This window comes from Hyaena hyaena, unplaced genomic scaffold, assembly GCF_003009895.1.
Source record: "Hyaena hyaena isolate Hyena2069 unplaced genomic scaffold, ASM300989v1 scaffold_409, whole genome shotgun sequence".
NCBI lineage: Eukaryota > Metazoa > Chordata > Mammalia > Carnivora > Hyaenidae > Hyaena > Hyaena hyaena.
In genome coordinates, this window is record NW_024081046.1 from 1020285 (window position 1) to 1039687 (window position 19403).

A 19403-nucleotide genomic window follows, 5' to 3' on the forward strand; every position below is an offset into this window, starting at 1 on the left:
AGTAGTCAAGAAATACAAACTCAATAGCTACAAGAAGCCAGTGATGACAAATATAGAAAACTCCTATGACTGCCCCCGGGCACAGCCCCACCCAGGCACTGCCCCTGGGCACAGATTTGCAGCCCCAGGCACTGTCCAACCCCCAGGCACAGCTCCCCAGGCTGAGGGTCCCCCACGCCCACCCCCATCTGGCTGTGATGAAGGATGGGGCCTGGGGTGGGAGGGGACTCAGCCGAGAGCAGCCCCAGGTTGGCCAAATCGTCCCTTCTGTACCCCTTGGCAGCGGCAGACCTAACGGCCACCGGGAGGCACGCACCTCGCCTGCTCCATTTCACACATGTATGTTTGCCCAACCACTTCTTCGTGGTAAGTCGCTGCTTCTTGCAACTTCAAATCGGAACAAACTAAGGCAAGTCTAGGTGAAGGGGGGCAATAAGGAGAGTTAGTGCGGCTACACAGGACATGGCAGACCAGAGTCAGGCGTACTGGGGCCTGGTAAAAACCGGTAGATGGAAAAATGAATGTATAATTTAGTGAGTTTTAACTTTTAAACCCAAGGAAAATTACACAGGTGCCTCTGCAAGTTTCAGGTAGCAAAAATGTTTATGCTCATTCATATATTTTACTCAATACCTACTTATAGTCTCAGGGTCACCTTCAGAGGTAAAACTCAGGCACAGTGGCTGGGGCTCTGACCACCTCCCACCTTAAGCAGAGAGGCTCTGCTTTGATTCTGGTGTAAAATGGTTGTATTTTGAAATGATGTCAAGCTTACAGAAAAGCTGCGCAAATACCACAATTACTGCATCTCCCTCGCCCCGATTCCTTCAGTGCCAACACCACCACATTTGTTTTGTCGTTTTCTCTTCCTCCCCCAACACCCTATATTTTTTTTCTGGATGATTTGAGAGTAGGCTACAGGCACAGTGGCCCTTTATTTTAACACTTTAGTGTGCATTTCCTTAGAACAATGATCTTCTCTTAAAGACCAGGCAGAAATTGTAAAATAAAATTACTATTTTATGTTCAAGTATATTAATTCATCCGGTTTCACACATCATAGCGACTATTATTCAAAGAAATAGTTAACTACAGAATTAATATATGAAAATGCTCTGTTTTTATATTGCTTTGAGGAAATTTTCATTTTAGCCACCTACATGCTCCCCAGTTTCCCTGAAAATAAAACAGCTATACTGACCGAAGATGATAGAGATCTTTGAGGCTCTTGCTCTCTACCACGGAGCCTGCAATTAGTACACCCAACTGCAGGACTGGGATGGTGAGCTCGTAAAGGGACATCTTCTGCAGGGCTTTGACCAAGTGGTCCAGATAATATAAACTGTATGTCTACATAAATACACAACAAACATGTAAGGTCAAAGAAGGGAGGAAGGTTAGAAAACTAGCTTATAGAGTCTTTCTACAAAAACTTCTATCCTTCTCCATTCCAAGCATAGCTTCTGGCACACAGCAGGTGTTTAATAGTATTTGTTGAACAAATGAATAAACGAATGAATGAATGAATGATGTGCTTTCCTCTTCTCCCTAATAGCTTTTATCTTGTCATGTGAAATCACCCACAATCTTCAACATTCAAGTACAGTTAAAGGTCCTCACAAGAAACAATCCATTTATGAAGTGCCTGGGTGGCTCAGTTGGTTGAGCGACTGACTCTGGGTTTCAGCTCAGGTCATGATCTCACAGTTCATGAGTTTGAGCCCCACACTGGGCTGTGCACTGACAGTGCGGAGCCTGCGTAAATTCTCTGTCTCCCTCTCTCTGTCCCTCCCCTACTTGTGCTCGCTCTCTGTCTCAAAATAAATAAACTTTAAAAATAAAGAAACAATCCATTTACATAATTACTCAAATTAATGTTTTGGTTAGATTCCTTCCACTAAAAACTACTGATCCATTATAAACAGACTTTCTTTATGAACACAAATAACTGCTTTAAAATTTAATACAGATCAAGAAGAACTAACACTTATCGAGAAGAGCTAACACTTAGAAAGATGAACTAGATTTGATAAGACAATTATCCTTCAGTGGAAAATTAGAGAAGTTGGATAAACTATTTTTAAAATGTACCAAAAGCACTGAAGACTGGGCAATGCTGGGAAAGACTCCTGGCCAAGACCTGGAAGATGGCGGGCGTCCAGAGAAATCAGCCTGGCACACTGGGGTATATTTGTCCTGGGGGTATCTGCTGATTCAAGAGGAAGCTGGAGGCTGAATGACACTTCTGATTTTTTTTGTAGGGTAGAGACCAAAACACTGGAGCTGAGGGCCCACTAAAAGCTACATGCCCAGGCTGGGTTCCCAGAGGGCTGCACCTGAGGGTTAAGGGTGATCTAGAAGTAAAGTGGCCCTTTCGTGAACTTCATTGAAACCTGATGGCATCTGGGTGGCCTGGAAAGCATATGGTTCTTTGAGAGACTAATAACTGATAACTCCTGGTGAGGCCGATCAGAAAAGAAGACTGGGAAGACACGGAAATCCCTAGAGACCCTACAGTCCCTAAAAGATAATAAAAGGATATGAAGGAGAACATTATGCCAATACATTTGAAATTTTATATTAAGTGAAAATGTCCTGGAAAACACAACCCATCAAATTGTAAGAAGAAACAGAAAATCTGAAGATCTCTGTAACTATGAAATAAACTATATTCATAATTTATGACCTTCCCATATAGAAGATTAGGCCTAGAAGTTTTCACCAGGGAATTCTACCAAATTGAAGGAATAACGAATAACCTTATATAAATTCTCCCCAAGAATAGTTAAAATAAAAGGTGTGTGTGTGGAGGGGGGCGGGGGGGGGGGCTTCTCTGGTGGTGAAAGGAACATTCTGGCCGACCTCATGCACCAGTGTCTCAGGCCAGCCAAGATTCTCCAAAGCCACAGGGAAGATGTTGGAAAACTCACTGCCACCATTGCCAGAAAGAGCAGCTTATGGCTTTGTTCTTTTCTGAAGCTCCCAGGTTTGGCTTCATATTATATCTTGTATGGACTTTTATTTCTAAATCTTAGCTAAACTCCGTAGGCTTAACCTACTGGCATCAAAATATCGAGCAGTCACATTGCCTGCCTACCTCCTCATTACTATAGTAATCAGTTATGTACTTGTATTTGGAATAAACACGATCAGTACCTCTCCACTCAACTCCATTCATACAATCAGAGAAAAATGCAAAAAATCTGCAGCAGAAGAAATACCAAGAACAGCCTATTCCAACATTGAGAAATATTTTCCTTAATGATGGAAAACAAATGTTCTTTCTCGCAGCCAAAGAACTTGATGCCCAAACCTGAACTGTAGGTGGACTTAATACCAAGTGTTCACTATGTTTTTGGTGTAATAATCTGGACCACAATTATTTTTAGTATTTCTCTTAATTAATACCCGACACTGAAATGTAAAAAAGTTGAACTTCCCTTAGATTAAGCTCCATTAATATTATAAATGTTCCCAACTATTAATTATTAATGGACAGAATAAGTGAAATACTGCATTACCAAATACCATAAGTCCTGAGGAGAGACTTTCATGGTTACCCAGGTGGCCCCTAAACGTCACCCCAACGGTCATTGTAAGAGGCAAGTGGAGAGGGACTTGACATGGAGAAGACCCTGAGGTCAGAGACAGAGACGGGGGGACACAGCCCCGACCCGGAGACCCCGGGACCCCGGGAGCTGGGAGAGGCAGGGAATTCCTCCCCCAGAGCCTCACAGGGAAGGCGGCCCCGCTGCCACCCTGACCTGGGCCGGGTGACACTGACTCTGGACGTCTGCGCTCTGCACCTGAGAGAAGAGACGTCCGTGGCTGCAGCACCCGGCTGGCCCGTGCTAACCGCCATGGCCACGGCAGCCACAGAGCCCGACACGCAGCTGCGCTGGCAGGTTCGGGGTGCCCCTGGCGTGGGGGTGCGTGACGAAGGGAAGGAAGTGATTCCTGCAGACACTGGCAACTGCTTAGGGAGAGCGGCGGCTAGGAATGTGTTCCTGCGGGGGGGCTCCGGGCCTGACCTGCTCCGCGCCTTGGCCTGGGTGGTGACACACAGGTGGCTCCTCAGCAGCTCGCTGGGCTGGCCCTCGTTTTTGTCCCTCTTTCTGAAAGGCTCCAGCTCAGGGAGACAGGGTTCGGGAATGCAGGCTGGGGGCGCGTCGCCACGGCCCACACCACTTCTCTAAGTCAACTTACCGGCTTCTGGATGCTTGAGGCATTAACGGTAAAGTCACTTTTATCTTGTTTAAACACAGATATCACCTCCTCAGGGCATGAGTAGGAGGCCCACTCCTCTATGCTGGCCGGCAAGGCTTCCGGCGGTCGGCCAGGGACCTCGGTTTGATGCTGTAAAGCAGAAACACCGCATTCGCTTCAAAATCCGGCCGAGCTCTAGCAGACAGGTGGCGAGCCGAGAAGGCAGCGCGTCCCTGGCGCCCTTGGAGACGGGGTACTGCCAGGTCTGCACCCTCCGCCCCGCCCTGAGCACCCCTGCATGTGGCTGCTCCCCCTGTGGTCTGCACCTGGGCTGTGAGCCACACCAGAGCCACATTCAATTTCACATCCCAAACCCGCTGACATCACCTCCAAGAGCACGAAGACGACGCTCTCTGCCCCTTGCACAACAGAGTCTACCCGGGGATGCCCCTGCTTGCGGTACCCTCCCCCCCCCATCCCCGGACACCCCAGGCCCGGCCTCGTGGCCCCAGTCTATGGCTGGCGCTCCAGTGTCAGGGCTGCCCAGGCACGTTCACAAGTGCGCACGTGCCTGCTTGGGGTCTTTGCTCTTCTCTCTGTCTTTCTCCTTCTCCCTCCCCGGCTCCTTCTCCTTCCCCTTCTTCTTTTCCTTCTCCTTCTCCTTTTTAGGCAGCAGCAACTGTGAACTAGCTGCTGCTTCTATAATTTTGCTTTCCGAAATCGATTTTCCTGCTGTTAACAATGAAACCTGTGACAAACGAAATCAATGAAATCCAGATTTGCAACATGGAGAACAGCTGTGCCCACGCTCCCACACACGCTTGGATCTGAGGGTGCCAGTGGTCCTATGGCTCCGAGTGGCAACTTCATGCCCACTCGTGTGCCAGGGCCACAGCGGCGAGCCCTCCCTGTGCACGCGTGACTGCAGTGTCCCTTGGCGAGTGGGACACTGGCCTCCAGGATGCTGGCACGGTGGGTACACAGGGCTGACCTCCAAGGAGGGCTTGTCAGCTCTGTGAAGTGAGTTCAGGTCTCTAATTAAGAACACGTATAAATTTTAGCAGTTCTCCTAAAAGAAGCATAAAGAATCCTTGTGTGATGGGTGGTGGGAGAGGGGCTGGGGCACCTTGAAAACCAAGTCCCACCCACTCTTCCTGCTGCCAAGGCCCCCAGCACATTCCGGGGGGGAGGGGTCACTGCCCGCAGGAGGTCCTTGAGAACCACAGGCTCCAAGAGCAGCCCTGTTGGGGCCTGTAAAGAGATGGTGGGGACAGTGGGTGCACAGAAGGTTCTGGAAGCCCAGCAGCAGGGCAGCTCAGGATTGCTGTGCCTGGGCCGCCAAGGGGCAGGAAGATGCAAGCGTGGGCTGGCTGTCCACTCCACACCCAGAGGCTGTGGGCACCCTCGAGGGGGGGCTTCTGGGCAGAGGGGCCAGGGCACTTCTGGATTTTGGAGACAAGTGGCCTCTGCCACTGGAATGGGCCTTCCTTGGTGGGGGGGAGGGTTGTGAGCAGGTGAGGCCCGAGGGCTACAAGGAGAGACTCAGGCTCCTGCCAAGAGCTGGGGACCCAGAAGGGAGCAGCCTCATGTCTCACCTGCCAGATGCGCTTGAGGAACGAGTAGGCCATGAGGCAGTAGTCCTGGTAGTCGGCCGAGCTCGGGGACACCATCAGGGCCAGCAGGGTGTAGGCGCGGGCCAGCGCCTCCAGCTGCCGCACGCTCCAAAGCCCCTCCAGGGGGGCTGCCCCCGCCTCCTCGGACACTGGGCCTTCGGGGGCTGCCTGAGTGGGCAGCTGCTCCTCTGCAAGACAGGGTGCCCCCGGCCATGAGCACGTCCACACTCGGGCATCGTGGGCCCTTCTGAAGGGGGCCTCGGGGACGGGTGTCCAGGGCTCCTCCCCCGGCCAGAGGACCATGAGCCTGTCTGCTGGGGGCTGCAGGTTCTGGAGCCGGGGAGGGGCGGGGGCTGAGATCATGCCCATCCCAGGCCCAGGGGGAGGGAGCCCCCCAGGCGAGCTCGCAGATGCAGATACTACCGACGGGCGTCTGAGCCACCCTCACCTGCCAGCTCAGGTGCGTCCCTGGCAGGTGTCATCACCAGCAGGATGTCAATCGCCCACTTCAGGTGGAAAGTCACATCCCCCATGGGAAACTGCTTGTAATACAGCCACTCGCTGAATTCCATGATGTACTCAACTTTTTGCCACTCACTCTCTGGCTTCTTTGGGATTAAAAAAAAAAGGTCAGAAGGGACAAGTGTTTACCACTCCGCGTCCCAAACACTGGGGCTGGGGTGTCTGCTGCTGATTTTCTGGAAGCAGGTGGAGCACACGCACCCCACCTTCACGGCGGGGGGCCCTCTGGCGGGACTCACACGCCGTCCACGCTCGTGGACAACCTGCCTGCTGCTGAGAGTTTTGTCATGAGACCGAAGCTAGGCAGAGTCTCGGGGTCCCCTCCGCCCCCCTGCAGGCGTCCCCGAGCCTGCCTGTCTTCAGCCCGTGCTCAGCGTTGTGCTTCCCCAGGCGCTCGTTCACATGTGTATGTGAGGCTTTCTCTGGATGGTTCCGCGGTCAACCAGAGCTCCAGGTCAGGGAAGACGCTGTTCTGAGCAGCACGCAGCCGCAGAATCACACACAAACCGGGTCAAAAGTCACTACACGATGGGGGAGGGCTGCTGCCGCCCACCCCTCCCGGAGCAGAGCCAGCCCAGCTCATGGCAGGTCCACCCCCCACCCCCACGCCCCCCACCCCCCACCCCCACGCCGGCAGGAGGAAGGAGGGTGGTGGGGAAGAACAGGAGTTTGCTTCTGGGCGTCAGGCTGGCACGCGGGCAGACAGAGGGGGAGCGGGCAGCGGGGTGTGTGAGGCAACGATAGGGGGCGTCCAGGCCAGACACGAAGTTGTGAGGAGACTCAGGGGTAGAGGTGGGGTTTAGCTCAGGACGCTGGCTGAGATCGCTGGGGAGGGAGGCTTGTGGACGGAGGGAGCCTGAGCCCTGGCCCTCTTCCGGGTTAAGTGGCTGGGGGGCTGGGTCGACAGGCAGGGGGACCTGGGAGCCCAGAGAAGGAAGCCCCTCAGGGCAGGGATGGGTGGGGGGCAGCTCAGGGTGTTCATGGCGGTCTTGGCGGCTTTGGCAAGAGCTTTGCAAAGGAGCTGGCGGGAACCAGAGCCTGGCTGGGGTTTATGACGGGACCATCATCTTCTCAACAAATGGTGATGGGGAAATGGGGCGCCCACATGCCCACACCAGCCACAAAGTATGGCTCAAAACGGAGCAAAGGCTTGAATGTAAGAGCTGAAACAACGAAGCTCCTACGGCAGATACAGGAGTGGATGTGAGTGACCTTGGACTTCGAGGCGGCTTCGGGGACACGGTCCATAAACACAAGCAACAAAAGAAATAGAGTGGACTTCACCAAAACTCTAAACGTCTGTGCTATAAATGCATCACCGACAACGTGAAAAACTGGTTGACGAGACAACGCACATTTATGAACCTCGTATCTCATCAGGGGTTGTGCCCAGGACACATGAGGACGTCCTATAGCTCAACAATAAAATGACAAACAGCCAAATTAAAAATGGGCAACGAATCTCAACAGACATTTCTCTAAAAAAGACAGACAAGGGGCACCCGGACGGCTTAGTCGGTTGAGCATCCTACTTCAGCTCAGGTCATGATCCTGTGGTCTATGCGTTCAAGCCCCCCATTGGGCTCTGTGCTGACGGCTCAGAGCCTGGAGCTGCTTCAGGTTCTGTGTCTCCATCTCTCTCTGCCCCTCCCCCACTCATGCTTCTGTCTGTCTGTCCATCTCTCTCTCTCAAAAAGTAAATAAACATTAAAAAATTTTTAAATAAATAAATAAAAAGATAGACAAATGGCCAATACATGCATGAAAATACATCATTTTCTCTCTCTCTCAAAAATAAATAAATATTTAAAAAAAGGGGGAGGGTGCACCTGGGCAGCAGTTGCTTAAACATCTGACTTCAGCTCAGGTCACGTCTCATGGTTTGTGAGTTCAAGCCCCGCATCAGGATCTCTGCTATCAGCACAGAGTCCAGAGTCTGCTTCAGATCCTCTGTCTCCCTCTCCCTGCCCCTGCCCCACTCTTGCTTTTCTGTCTCTCTCTCAAAAGTAAAAAAACATTAAAAAAGAAAATACACACACACGTGAGTCACCGGGGAGCACAAGTCATCCACAGTGAGGTGGCACAGTCGTCCCCGGGACACTAGGCCAGAAAGCCAGCTGGCAGCCTTGGCCCGGACGCAGACACACTGGGGCCCTGGCCGCTGCTGGTGAGAGAGGGCAAGGGGACAGCGAGCGCCCCCGGAAGGCCACGTGGAGCCCCCGCACCCTGCGTTTGCTGCTACGTCTGTGCCCGAGGGGAGCGTGACGTGTCGTGTGGCATCAGCCACAAGAGCTAAACACGGAAGCAACACACACGCCCGCCAACAAAATGTGATCTGACGACATATCCACACGGCGGGGCCTCCCCAGCCAGAGAAACGACGAAGCCTGGACCCAGCCGTAACCCAACAAAGTCTGGACTCGTTATGCTAAATGAAGGATGCCAGTCACAAAGGACACACCCTGTGGGAAACGTCCAGAACAGACAAACCCATTCAGGCAGGAAGCAGACTGGTGGGCGGTGGTGGGTGAGGGCAGCGGCTGCTAACGGGCCAGGTCTCCTGGGCATGGGCAAGTGTTCTAAAGCTTACAGTGGCGGCTGTGCGGCCCTGTGAATTTATGAGAGTACATCTTGTACCCTAAGAAACAAGAAATAAGGAATGAGGGGACCTGGGTCAGTGGGGACAGATAGCCTTTGCAAGGAGCCGGGTGCTGAGGAAGCCTTTCCCTGGAGGGCTGGGGTCCACACTGCCTGGTCCCTTGAACCCTGTGGGGACTCTGGTCCCAGGAGCCTCTTCACTGACCACTGGGCCTGGACCACACAGAGCCCGTGTTTGGACTCAGAGCAGCGTCCTGACCAGTCCCCAGTTACCTCCTTCCCAAGGGACCCGCCCCAAGGGCCCTGGCTCCGCTGACACACCTCACGGCGGGATCTGCTCCAGAGTGACAGTCTGAGTACCAGAAAAGCCCCGGCAGTTATTTGGTGCTGCTGCGTCTTCAGGACAACCTCGTCACATGACCTACAGGGCACCTGTCCCCCAGCAGAGCCCCGCTGCTCTGGTGGAATGTCTGCCGTGGTTCTTGTTGACGGGGGAGAGCCCCGAGAACCCCGAATCGCAGAAAGTGACAGACCCGCCCCTCCAAGGCCACTGGGGCCTCGGGCCGCCCCTGGGGTGGGCTTCACCCCCTTCCCCCACAACCATCCCCCAAGCAGTGACGGGGGCGCCGCACCCACGCGAGGACCTCTCCCTCCACGCTGGAAGGTGCCACGGAAGACAAGGGTCTGCCTGCTGCCCTGGACTCATCAGAAGGGTGCGTCCCCTCCCTGCGGCTGCGCCCCATCCCTCCACTGGGCCAGGGGTTCCTTCCGGGGCCTCCCACGTGGGGTCCCAGGGGCCGGGCCTCCCTCTTCGGGGCCACGTCCACAAGTGAGGGGTTGACGTCACAACCACCCAGGCAGACCTGTAAGGCTTGGATGGCGTTGTGATAGCAGATCAGCTCTCCATGCACACTCCTCGAGTTCAAGGCCAGACGGTGCCACATGTGTGCCAAGTAATCTTCACTTTCGTCTTTGAATTTCTGTATTTCCATCGTAAAATTCTGGCCAAGTTTGGCCTTCACAATGACCATATGTTTGAAAATTAGGCTAAAAAAAAGCAAAAGAGAGAAATTAATGCTTGAATTGGATCATAAACAATTAAATATATATAATGCATCTAAAACTAAGAAATTTTTGTCCATTTTCCTACTTACAAAGACAAAACAAAATGGAACCTGAGTTACTTGGGGCTTTTGTGTTGTGTTTTCTTTTATCATTACTTCTGTGTGTTTGAAGTCCCCTCCCTTCTTGTGTTGAGTCCCAGGGGGGGAGACAGTGCAGACGGGGGTGGGGCAGGCCCTGATGAGACAGGCAGGGGAGCCGACCAGGCGAGGCCCCCCCGGGGCGGGGGGGGAGGGGGGGCGCTCACAGGCGGTGCGCCGTCCGGGGCAGCACCTGCACGGCCTCGTCCAGAACTCTGAGGCCGCCCTCCCAGTCGCCGCAGTCCGCGTGGCAGTGGAAGAGGAGGCCGTAGAGCGCGGCGCGCAGCGTCAGCTCGTCCTCGGCACCTGCGGCAGGAGACGTGCCAGGGCTCCGGGAAGGGGCAGCTCCGGTCGCCCCGGGGCCAGCCACACATAAGAGGCTCAGGGGGGCTCACCGTCCCCACAGCCCCACTGTTCCCCTTCCTCCGCGTGGCTCACCTTCAGCAGTTACTTCCTGAGCACCCCCGCCCCCCCGGCGGGGCCCCCACACCCCCTCTACCGGAGCTTGTCCCAACTGTGTCCCCCGAGCCCTTTGTCTGTTTCAAACTCCTGTCACTTTTCTTTCTTTCTTTTTTAATGTTTTATTTATTTCTAGGAGAGAGAGAGAGACAGCGTGAGCAGGGGAGGGTCAGAGAGAGAGGGAGTCACAGACTCTGAAACAGGCTCCAGGCTCCGAGCTGGCAGTCAGCACAGAGCCCGACGCGGGGCTCGAACCCACGAACCGCGAGATCATGACCTAAGCGAAAGTCGGACGCTTAACCGACTAAGCCACCCAGGCGCCCCTATTATCATCTCATTTTAATCTCTCTGTTTTTACAAATTTTTTTTAAATGTTTTATTTATTTCTAGGAGAGAGAGAGACAGCGTGAGCAGGGGAGGGTCAGAGAGAGAGGGAGTCACAGACTCTGAAACAGGCTCCAGGCTCTGAGCTGGCAGTCAGCACAGAGCCCGACGCGGGGCTCGAACCCACGAACCGCGAGATCATGACCTAAGCGAAAGTCGGACACTCAACCGACTAAGCCCCTCAGGCGCCCCATCAAACTCGTGTCACTTTCCTAACTCGTGAGGGAAGAAGAATCCCTTCCCGAAAGCCCTCATCCTCACTGCTGGGCGTGGGCCCCGCAGGCGGCGCCGTGCTGACGGACGGAGACCACACCGCCCTGCTGACTTGTCACCGTGGCACTGCCCAGCTTCAGGGCCCCATTGTCCCACGTAAGCAGAGGCCCGTCTCGGGTACAGGATGATAGGGCAGCTCTATTTTACATCGTCGACCATGTAGCTTTTCTTGCCGTTTGGATGCGGGAGCAGATGGGAGAGTGCCCGTGGATCCTGCCACGCACACGGCCACGCCGCCAGCGCCAGCACACACTGCCTGGGACCCGTGTGGCCTCTACAGCGCCAGTGTTGGGATCTCAGGACACAGGTGTCCCTGTGTCCTCGCCCAGCAGCCGGTAGATGCAGGCACGTGACCAGCCAAGCCCGTCAACCCCGGACAACTCGGGGGCCTCACACTGGGGCAGCGAGGACTGCCTGTCGTTTCAGCCCGACCAGCTCAGGCTACTGCCCTTGGCTCTGCATTTCTTTGATCCGTGCCGAAGAGCAGTATCCTCGCTGATGCACCGTCACGGTCACGGCTTTGGACCGTCTACTGCTCTTCCCGTCCGTCCCTTCCCGCCAAACACTCCCTGTCGTCTGGGGCCTGTGCGCTGGGGCCCCTCCTGTCCACCCCTTCCCCGCAGGCCCTGGATGGAGTCAGGATGGCGGCCCCACCAGGGAGGCCACTGCTGGGTGGAGCTGAGCCTCTGGGCGCTGGCGTGACTGGCAGCCCAGCCATCCTGACTAACACGACTGTGTGCCACGAAGTTACTCACTGAGCTCCCACATTCGGTGAAAATATTCTCCCAGTGCTTACTTCTTATTTTTCTGATTTTCTCAGTATTCTCATTATTTAAATTTTTGTATATTTGAAGGTGTGACTCTTTGCTCACCTTGAAGTTTAAGAAGCAATCCTCTCACAAAACACGTAGTGTGCTCAACTGTACTTTCTGATCTTTCCTCTACAATTGGACTTCCTTAGTACTGCTGAACTAACCTACTCGATCTTCATTCTGATATGTGGAGTTCAGCGTGGACTGGACTTGCAGAGCCCCCCCCCACCACCCCCCAGCAGAGCCACATTCCGCCAGGCGCCTGGCGCAGAGCCCAGGCTGGTTCGGTGCTCAACTCACTCTTTAATCACACATGGTCATACTGTTGCTCATTATTTTAAATCAACTTTATCTAGGGCCGCCTGGGTGGCTTAGTCGGTTGGGTATCCGACTTTCGCTTAGGTCATGATCTCGCGGTTCATGGGTTCGAGCCCCGCGTCGGGCTCTGTGCTGACTGCCAGCTCAGGGCCTGGAGCCTGTTTCGGAGTCTGTGACCCCCTCTCTCTCTGACCCTCCCCTGCTCACGCTGCCTCTCTCTCTCTCTCCTAGAAATAAAAATATTTTAAAAATAAATAAATAAATAATCAACTTTATCTCTCCCAAGAGATCTGCAGTACTCGGGGAGGGGGGCCCGCTGCCCTAACCCACGACATTTACACCCCTAATAGACACCGAGATCCTTGCAGTAACAGGAATGATTATTTTGAGCAGATAATCATCTTCTTTCTTTAAACTTGAATTCTTAAATATGGTTTTACTGCTCTAAGTTCAGTTTGTGTTTTGCTTTCCTTTTTCAGGAGTTCCTGTCCACGCTGGCTCTGGAAGTACACGAACGCGATTTATCTGCCCGAGGAACCCAGAGGCCAAGCCCCCGGGCAGCCACCACAGAGACAGCCACCAGCCGCCGAGAGCCCAGCTCCAAACCAGGGGCCGGACAAGGGGGCCTCCCGGGCTTCGCCTTCCCCGTGTGCACAGGAAGTCGCTCACGGAAAGCACAGCGTGCCCGTCACACATGACCCGCTCCCGTGGTGATGAAGCCAGAGGTACATTAGGGCGCCTCCCGTTCCCTGTGCTGCGGCTGTATCTCGGATCGACAAACCTGGGAGAAAGTGGCCTTCAGGAGCCCCTCCATTCTGGAAGTCCGCTGTGGGCCACTGGTGCAGAAGCAGGGCTTTCCCTCTTCCCTAAGGTAAAAACAAAGAAACCACACATATATTGCCAAGTTGCAATTTATTCTTTCACCATCTTGATTTTCATTTGCCTCAGCATCTAAATGTAGAAATTGAAGCTAATTTCTGAACTACTAAGCCACAGGAAGTGAAGTCACATTTCACCCATAAGAAAAGGCTCCCCAGCACACTGAGAACACAGACAGGGGCTCCGCACACAGTCTGCAGCCTTTTTAATGACGTGGCGGCTTCACATCAGTTCTAGAGCTTGAAATCAATGGGATTGAAAGCACATTAGAAAAGACCATAGGGGCGCCTGGGTGGCTCAGTTGGTTAAGCTTCCGACTTCACCGCAGGTCATGATCTCACATGGATTTGAGCCCCACGTCTGGCTTTGTGCTGACAGTGATCAGAGGGAAGTTTATAGATGTAATACCTACACTGGAAAAGGAGGATCTCAAATCAACAACCTAACTTTATACCTTAAGGAACTAGAAAAGAAATAAGCTAAACCCAAAGCCAGCAGAAGGAGGCCAATAATAAAGATTATAGAAAAGATAAACGAGAGCATAGTAAGATAATAGAGGAAATTGATGAAACCCAAAGCACTTTGAAAAGATCAAGAAAACCGACAGAACTTTAGCAAGACTAACAAAGAAAAAAAGCAAAAAGACACAAATAACAAAATCAGATATGAGGGGCGCCTGGGGGGCTCAGTCAGTCAAGCATCTGACTTCAGTTCAGGCCATGATCTCACGGTTCTTGGGTTTGAGCCCCGCGTCGGGCTCTGTGCTGACGGCTCAGAGCCTGGAGCCTGCTTTGGATTCTGTGTCTCTCTCTCTGACCCTCCCCTGCTCATGCGGAAGCAGGACCATACCCACCCGGGAGAGACAGAGGGGATTCTAAGAGAAGCCTGCAGCCTGGCACATACAGACAAATTAGAAGATCTAGAAGAAATGAAAAAATACTTTATTTTTATTTTTTTTTTTTATTTCTAGGAGAGAGAGAGAGAGAGACAGCGTGAGCAGGGGAGGGTCAGAGAGAGAGGGAGTCACAGACTGAAACAGGCTCCAGGCTCTGAGCTGGCAGTCAGCAGAGAGCCCGACGTGGGGCCCGAACCCACGAACCGTGAGATCATGACCTAAGCGAAAGTCGGACGCTTAACCGACTAAGCCACCCAGGCGCCCCGAAAAAATACTTTAAAACACACAAATTGCCCAAGCTAACTCACTAAGAATTGGAAAATCTCAACAAACTTAAACAAGCAGAGGCTGAATCAGTAATCAGAAACCTCCCAATAAAGACAAGTCCTGGACCCAAGGCTCATGGGTGGATTCTACCAAACATCTAAAGAATTGACATCGAAGGAATCCTCCTCAACTTCCAAACAGTGAAGAGGAGGAAATACTTGCACACTGAGTCTGACACCAGCATTGCTTTGACAGCAAATCCAGACAATGACATCACAAGAAAATTACAGACCAAAACAGTACTCTATGAATACAGATGCAAAAATCCTCACCAGAATTGAACAAATCAAATCCAGCAGCATAGTAACAATATTATTCACCATGACCCCATGTGTTCTCAGGACCCAAGGGTGGTTCCACAGAAGATCGAGCCACGTAATCTGTCACATTAATAGCACGAAGGAGAAAACCCACATGATAATCTCAACTGATGGAGAAAAGGCATCTGAGAAAATCCAACCACTTTTCACCATAAAATCTGAGAAAACTAGGAATAATGGGAAAATTCCTCAACACACAAAAGGTAATTATGAGCAACCCACAGCTGAAATTGTGCCCGACAGTGAAACCTGAAGCTTCCTGCGAAAGTCAGGAGCAAGGTGAGGATGCCTGCTTTCACCGCTGCTGTTTCAACATTTTACTGGAAATTCTACCAGAGCAATGGCTGGTCACCCAAAACAGAATAAAAGGTATCCAAAGTGGAAAGGAAGAGGGAAAGCCGTCTCTATTCACAGATGATATGTCCTACATATAGAACATCCCAGAGAATCCCCAAGAAAACCACTTGGGCTAATAAATGAATGTAGCAAAGCTGCAGGACACAATGATACAACAAGCAGTTGTTTTTCTACGTATCAGCAATGAACAATCCGAAAACGAAACTAGGAAAGTGCTGTGGACTGAGTTGTGTCCCCTCCCCCTCAACCAAGTTCACATGCGGAAGCACAAATCCGCAATGTGCTGACATTTGGAGATGAGGCACTTGAGGGGCAGCTCGGGTTAGATGAAGTCATGGGGTCCTCGTGGTGGGAGGATGAGACACCAGAGATCCTGGTCACCCCACACGGCCCCCAAACGAGGAGAGAGCAAGAAGGCAGATGTATGCAAGACGGGAAAAGGGCTTTATCGGAACCTGGCCATGCAGGCTCCCTGATCTTGGACTTCCTTCCAGATTCCAGAAGAGTAAGAAACAAATTTCCACTGTTTCAGACACCCAGTCACCCAGCATTTTGTTATGGCAGCCCGCGCTAAGACAGAAAGCAATTTCGTTGAAACTATCACCTAAAAAATTAAATACTTCCAAAGAGGTGAAAGACATATATGTTGAAACTATGAAAACATTGCTGCAAGTGAAGAATACCTGTATGGATGGAAAAAAAGGTTAAACTGTCTCTAGCACCCAAAGTGATCTACAGATTCAACAGAATCCCTCAAAATTCCAACACCCTTTTTCAAAGAAATGGAAATGCCAAACCTCAAATTCACGTGGAATTGCAAGGGGCTCCAAGTAGCCAAAACAATCTCAAACAAGATTAATAAAGTGGGAAGGCGCATGATTCTTGACTTTGAGATTTATCACAAAGTACAGGATGCAGATCAGTGTGATCTGGGCACAAGGACAGACACGCAGACCGATGGAACAAAACAGAGCCCAGAAATAAACTCTCGGATATAAGGCAGAATGTCTTTTGATAAGGACACCAAGATAATCCAATGGGGAAAAAACACTCTTTTCAACAACTGGTGCTGGGTGGGGTACCTGGGTGGCTCAGTCGGTTAAGCATCAGACTTTGGCTTGATCTCACAGTTTGTGAGTTCGAGCCCTGAACTGGGCTCTGTGCTGACAGCTCAGACCTTGAAGCCTGCTTCAGATTCTGTCTCTCTCTCTCTCTCTCTCTCTCTCTCTGCCTCTCCCTTGCTCATGCTCTGTCTCTCTCTCTCTCAAAAATAAATAAACATTAAAAAAATTAAAAAAACAGTGCTGGGAAAACTCGATTTTCATAGGCAAAGAAATAAAACTGTCCCCCTGGCTTACACCACATACTAAAATTAAGTCAAAGTGGGGGAAACCCTAAACATAGGATCTGAATCTATAAAACGCTTAGAAGAAAACATTGGAAAAATTCTTCATGGCATTAGATTTGGCAACGACTTCGTGGACGTGACACCAAAAACATAGGCAAAAAGAAATACAGAGTTACACTTCATCAAAATTAAGAACTTTTCTGTGTCAAAGGATACCATCAAGGGAGCGAAAAGGCAGTCAAATGAATGGGAGGAAAGAAATCTGAAAATCTTGTTTGATAATTAATATCCAGAATATACAGAGACCTCTTGCAATTCAACAATGAAAAACAATCCAAAAATGGGCAAAGGACTTGAACAGACATTTCTCCAAAGAAAACATGCAGATCACTAATAAGCATGTGAAAAGATGCTCAGAATCATTTGTCATCAGGGAGACACAAATCAAAGCCACAATCAGCTACCACTTTACACCTACTGGGATGGGTATAATTTTTTTTTTTAATGGGAAAGAAGCGCTGACAGGATGCGCAGAAGCTAGAACCCGCTGGCGGGAGCGTACGGCGGTGCAGGTGCTCTGGGAAACAGCTTTGCCTCCAAAGGTTAAACACAGAAGTACCATCTAGCCCAGCAATGCTACTCCTAGGTGTAGACTCAAAAGAAGTGACAGCAGGGACATAAATATATTTGCACGCCCATGTCTGTAGCAGCACTAGTCACAACAGCGAAAAGATGAGGCAATCATGTCCAGCAGTAGATGAGCGGACAGACAAAACGTGCATGAGCCTGGGCAACACTGTGCTGAGTGACAGAAGCCAGACACAGAAGGACAAACACTGTGTGATTCCTCTTCAACGAGGAACCTAGGGGTGTCCCACTCAGAGGTAGAGAGCGGGATTGTTGTTTGAGGGGACGGTTTTTGTTGAGGAAGATGAAAAAGTTTCAGGCACAGACCCTGGTGGTGGCCACACAGCACTGTAAATATAATTAAGGTCACTGAATTATATACTTTTGAAAGGTTAAAGTGGTAACTATATTATGTATATTTGGTCATATTTTTAAATAGTTTATTGTCAAGTTGGTTTCCATATAACACCCAGTGCTCATCCCCACAAGTGCCCTCCTCCATGCCCATCAACCCCCTTATCTACACGATGGAATACTCCATGGCAATGAGAAAGAATGAAATCTGGCCTGTGTAGCAACGTGGATGGACCTTGAGGGTGTTATGCTGAGCGAAATAAGTCAGGCAGAGAAGGACAGATATCATATGTGTGCACGTATAGGAGGACTAGGAGGAACTTAACGGAGGAACAAGGGGGAGAAGAAGGGGGAAATGGTGGGGGAGAGGGAGGGAGGCAAACCATGAGAGACTCTGCAATGCTGAGGGGAAGGGGGTGATGGTCATAACTTTTTTAAAAGCCCATGGGAAAGAAGTGAACTTTAGGTAAGTTTCATAAATGTCTAGACCCAGGTTTGGCAAATTTTTTCTGTAAAGTGCCAGATGGGAAGTACTTCTGGCTTTGTGGGTCACACGGCCTCTGTCACAATTACTCCATTCTGCTGCTGTAGCCAAGCCACAGACAATACGTACATGAACAGGCGTGGCTATGTCCCAATAAAACTTTATTTACAAACATGGGAAACAGGCTAGATTTGCCCCCCTGCCCCCCCCCAGGGGCATTGCCCACACCTGGCTTAGACTATCAGAGGTCATAAAGATCTTTGTAAGAAAATAGGAAGCATCAACCAATTTCTTCTATGAGGCTCTGATTTTCAACTTTCCTCTTGCTGTCCCTTGAACGGCAGTCTCCCCGACCAGAGACAGGGCTGTGGGCCCTCCTGCCACAGGCCTGGGCAGCTCCCCCGTCTCGTCGTGTCCCCCCATAACCTCCCACGGCTCGTCTGGCTGCGGGCCTCTGAGGGCTCTGCCGGCCCCTAGACTGAGGCCCACGGAGCTCTGTCCGTGCTCTCTCCCAGCCCGTGTGACCACGGACCGCTGTCTGCCAAGGCCGCAGGCACAGGTCTGAGCTCCGCCTCCGCGGGCAGGCAGGACGCCCCACGGAGGCCCCGCTCCGCACACCTGCTTTCTCACTTCTGTCTTATTGATGATGCTGATGAGCCTCTGCACGGCGCTCCTGGCCTTCCTCCTGCTGGCGGCCGAGGACAGGAGCGGGAGCCAGGTGTTCCAGCAGCGCCTCGCCGCCAGCATCACCAGGGCGCTGCTCTCCGCGACGCCCCCAAACCTGAAAGGGAATTCCTGACCTGGAGACGTGTGGACGCCGATGATACAGCAGCAACACACGAAGCTTCTCGATTTACCGGGGAGCGGGCCAGGCTGGGTGCCACGGCTGCCCCAGATGCATGCACCCCCTCCCTCCCGCGCCCACGCGGCCTGCGGCGACCCACTAGTGCCCGAGGGCCTCTTGAACACAGGGTGGAGTGGATGTCACTGCAAGGGGCGAGACAGCCCCAGCCACAGGGTCACAAGGGAGGGCCCGCCCTCGGGGTTTAGCGGCAGCCCCCACTGAGCGCCAAGACCCCCATTCACGACCGCCGCTGTCATCTACGCGCGATGCGGCCCACCTGGCACCCTCCATGAAGGACCTGGCGGCCGCCAGGCGCAGCTGCTTCCTGCCCTTCAGGTTCTCCAGGGTGCTCCTGCCCTGCACGCAGGCCGCAGCGCTCAGCATCTCCGCCACCAGCCGGGTCTCCACCCTGCGGACAGAGCAGGGCCTCTCATGCGGGAGGGCCCTTCCGGGGGATACAGGGGCTGTGCAGGAAGGCGAGCGGGCCCTGGGGCATCCAGAGTAACTCGCGAAAGTCCCCAGACCACAGCAAACTAGTCCCACCAACCTGCAGAGCCGTGAGCAGCGTTTTGAATGACTGA

At 52.2% G+C, this 19403-nt stretch overlaps 1 protein-coding gene and 1 pseudogene across 1 annotated transcript in view; one reads left to right on the top strand and one right to left on the bottom strand.

Annotated features, from left to right (window-relative positions):
- The window catches only part of CFAP46 (cilia and flagella associated protein 46), a 95561-nt gene that overhangs the window by 34499 nt on the left and 41659 nt on the right, over positions 1-19403 (bottom strand). Inside the window, exons 23-33 of the mRNA XM_039252420.1 lie at positions 19100-19231; positions 18597-18759; positions 13169-13253; positions 10309-10447; positions 9803-9986; positions 6268-6427; positions 5802-6007; positions 4770-4954; positions 4207-4381; positions 1202-1350; positions 317-415 (exon numbers count right to left, since the gene is read on the bottom strand). Coding sequence (XP_039108351.1) covers positions 317-415; positions 1202-1350; positions 4207-4381; positions 4770-4954; positions 5802-6007; positions 6268-6427; positions 9803-9986; positions 10309-10447; positions 13169-13253; positions 18597-18759; positions 19100-19231 — 1677 coding nt within the window. The remainder of the gene's footprint in view (positions 1-316; positions 416-1201; positions 1351-4206; positions 4382-4769; positions 4955-5801; positions 6008-6267; positions 6428-9802; positions 9987-10308; positions 10448-13168; positions 13254-18596; positions 18760-19099; positions 19232-19403) is intronic.
- On the top strand, positions 2915-3317 carry LOC120245370 (annotated as a pseudogene).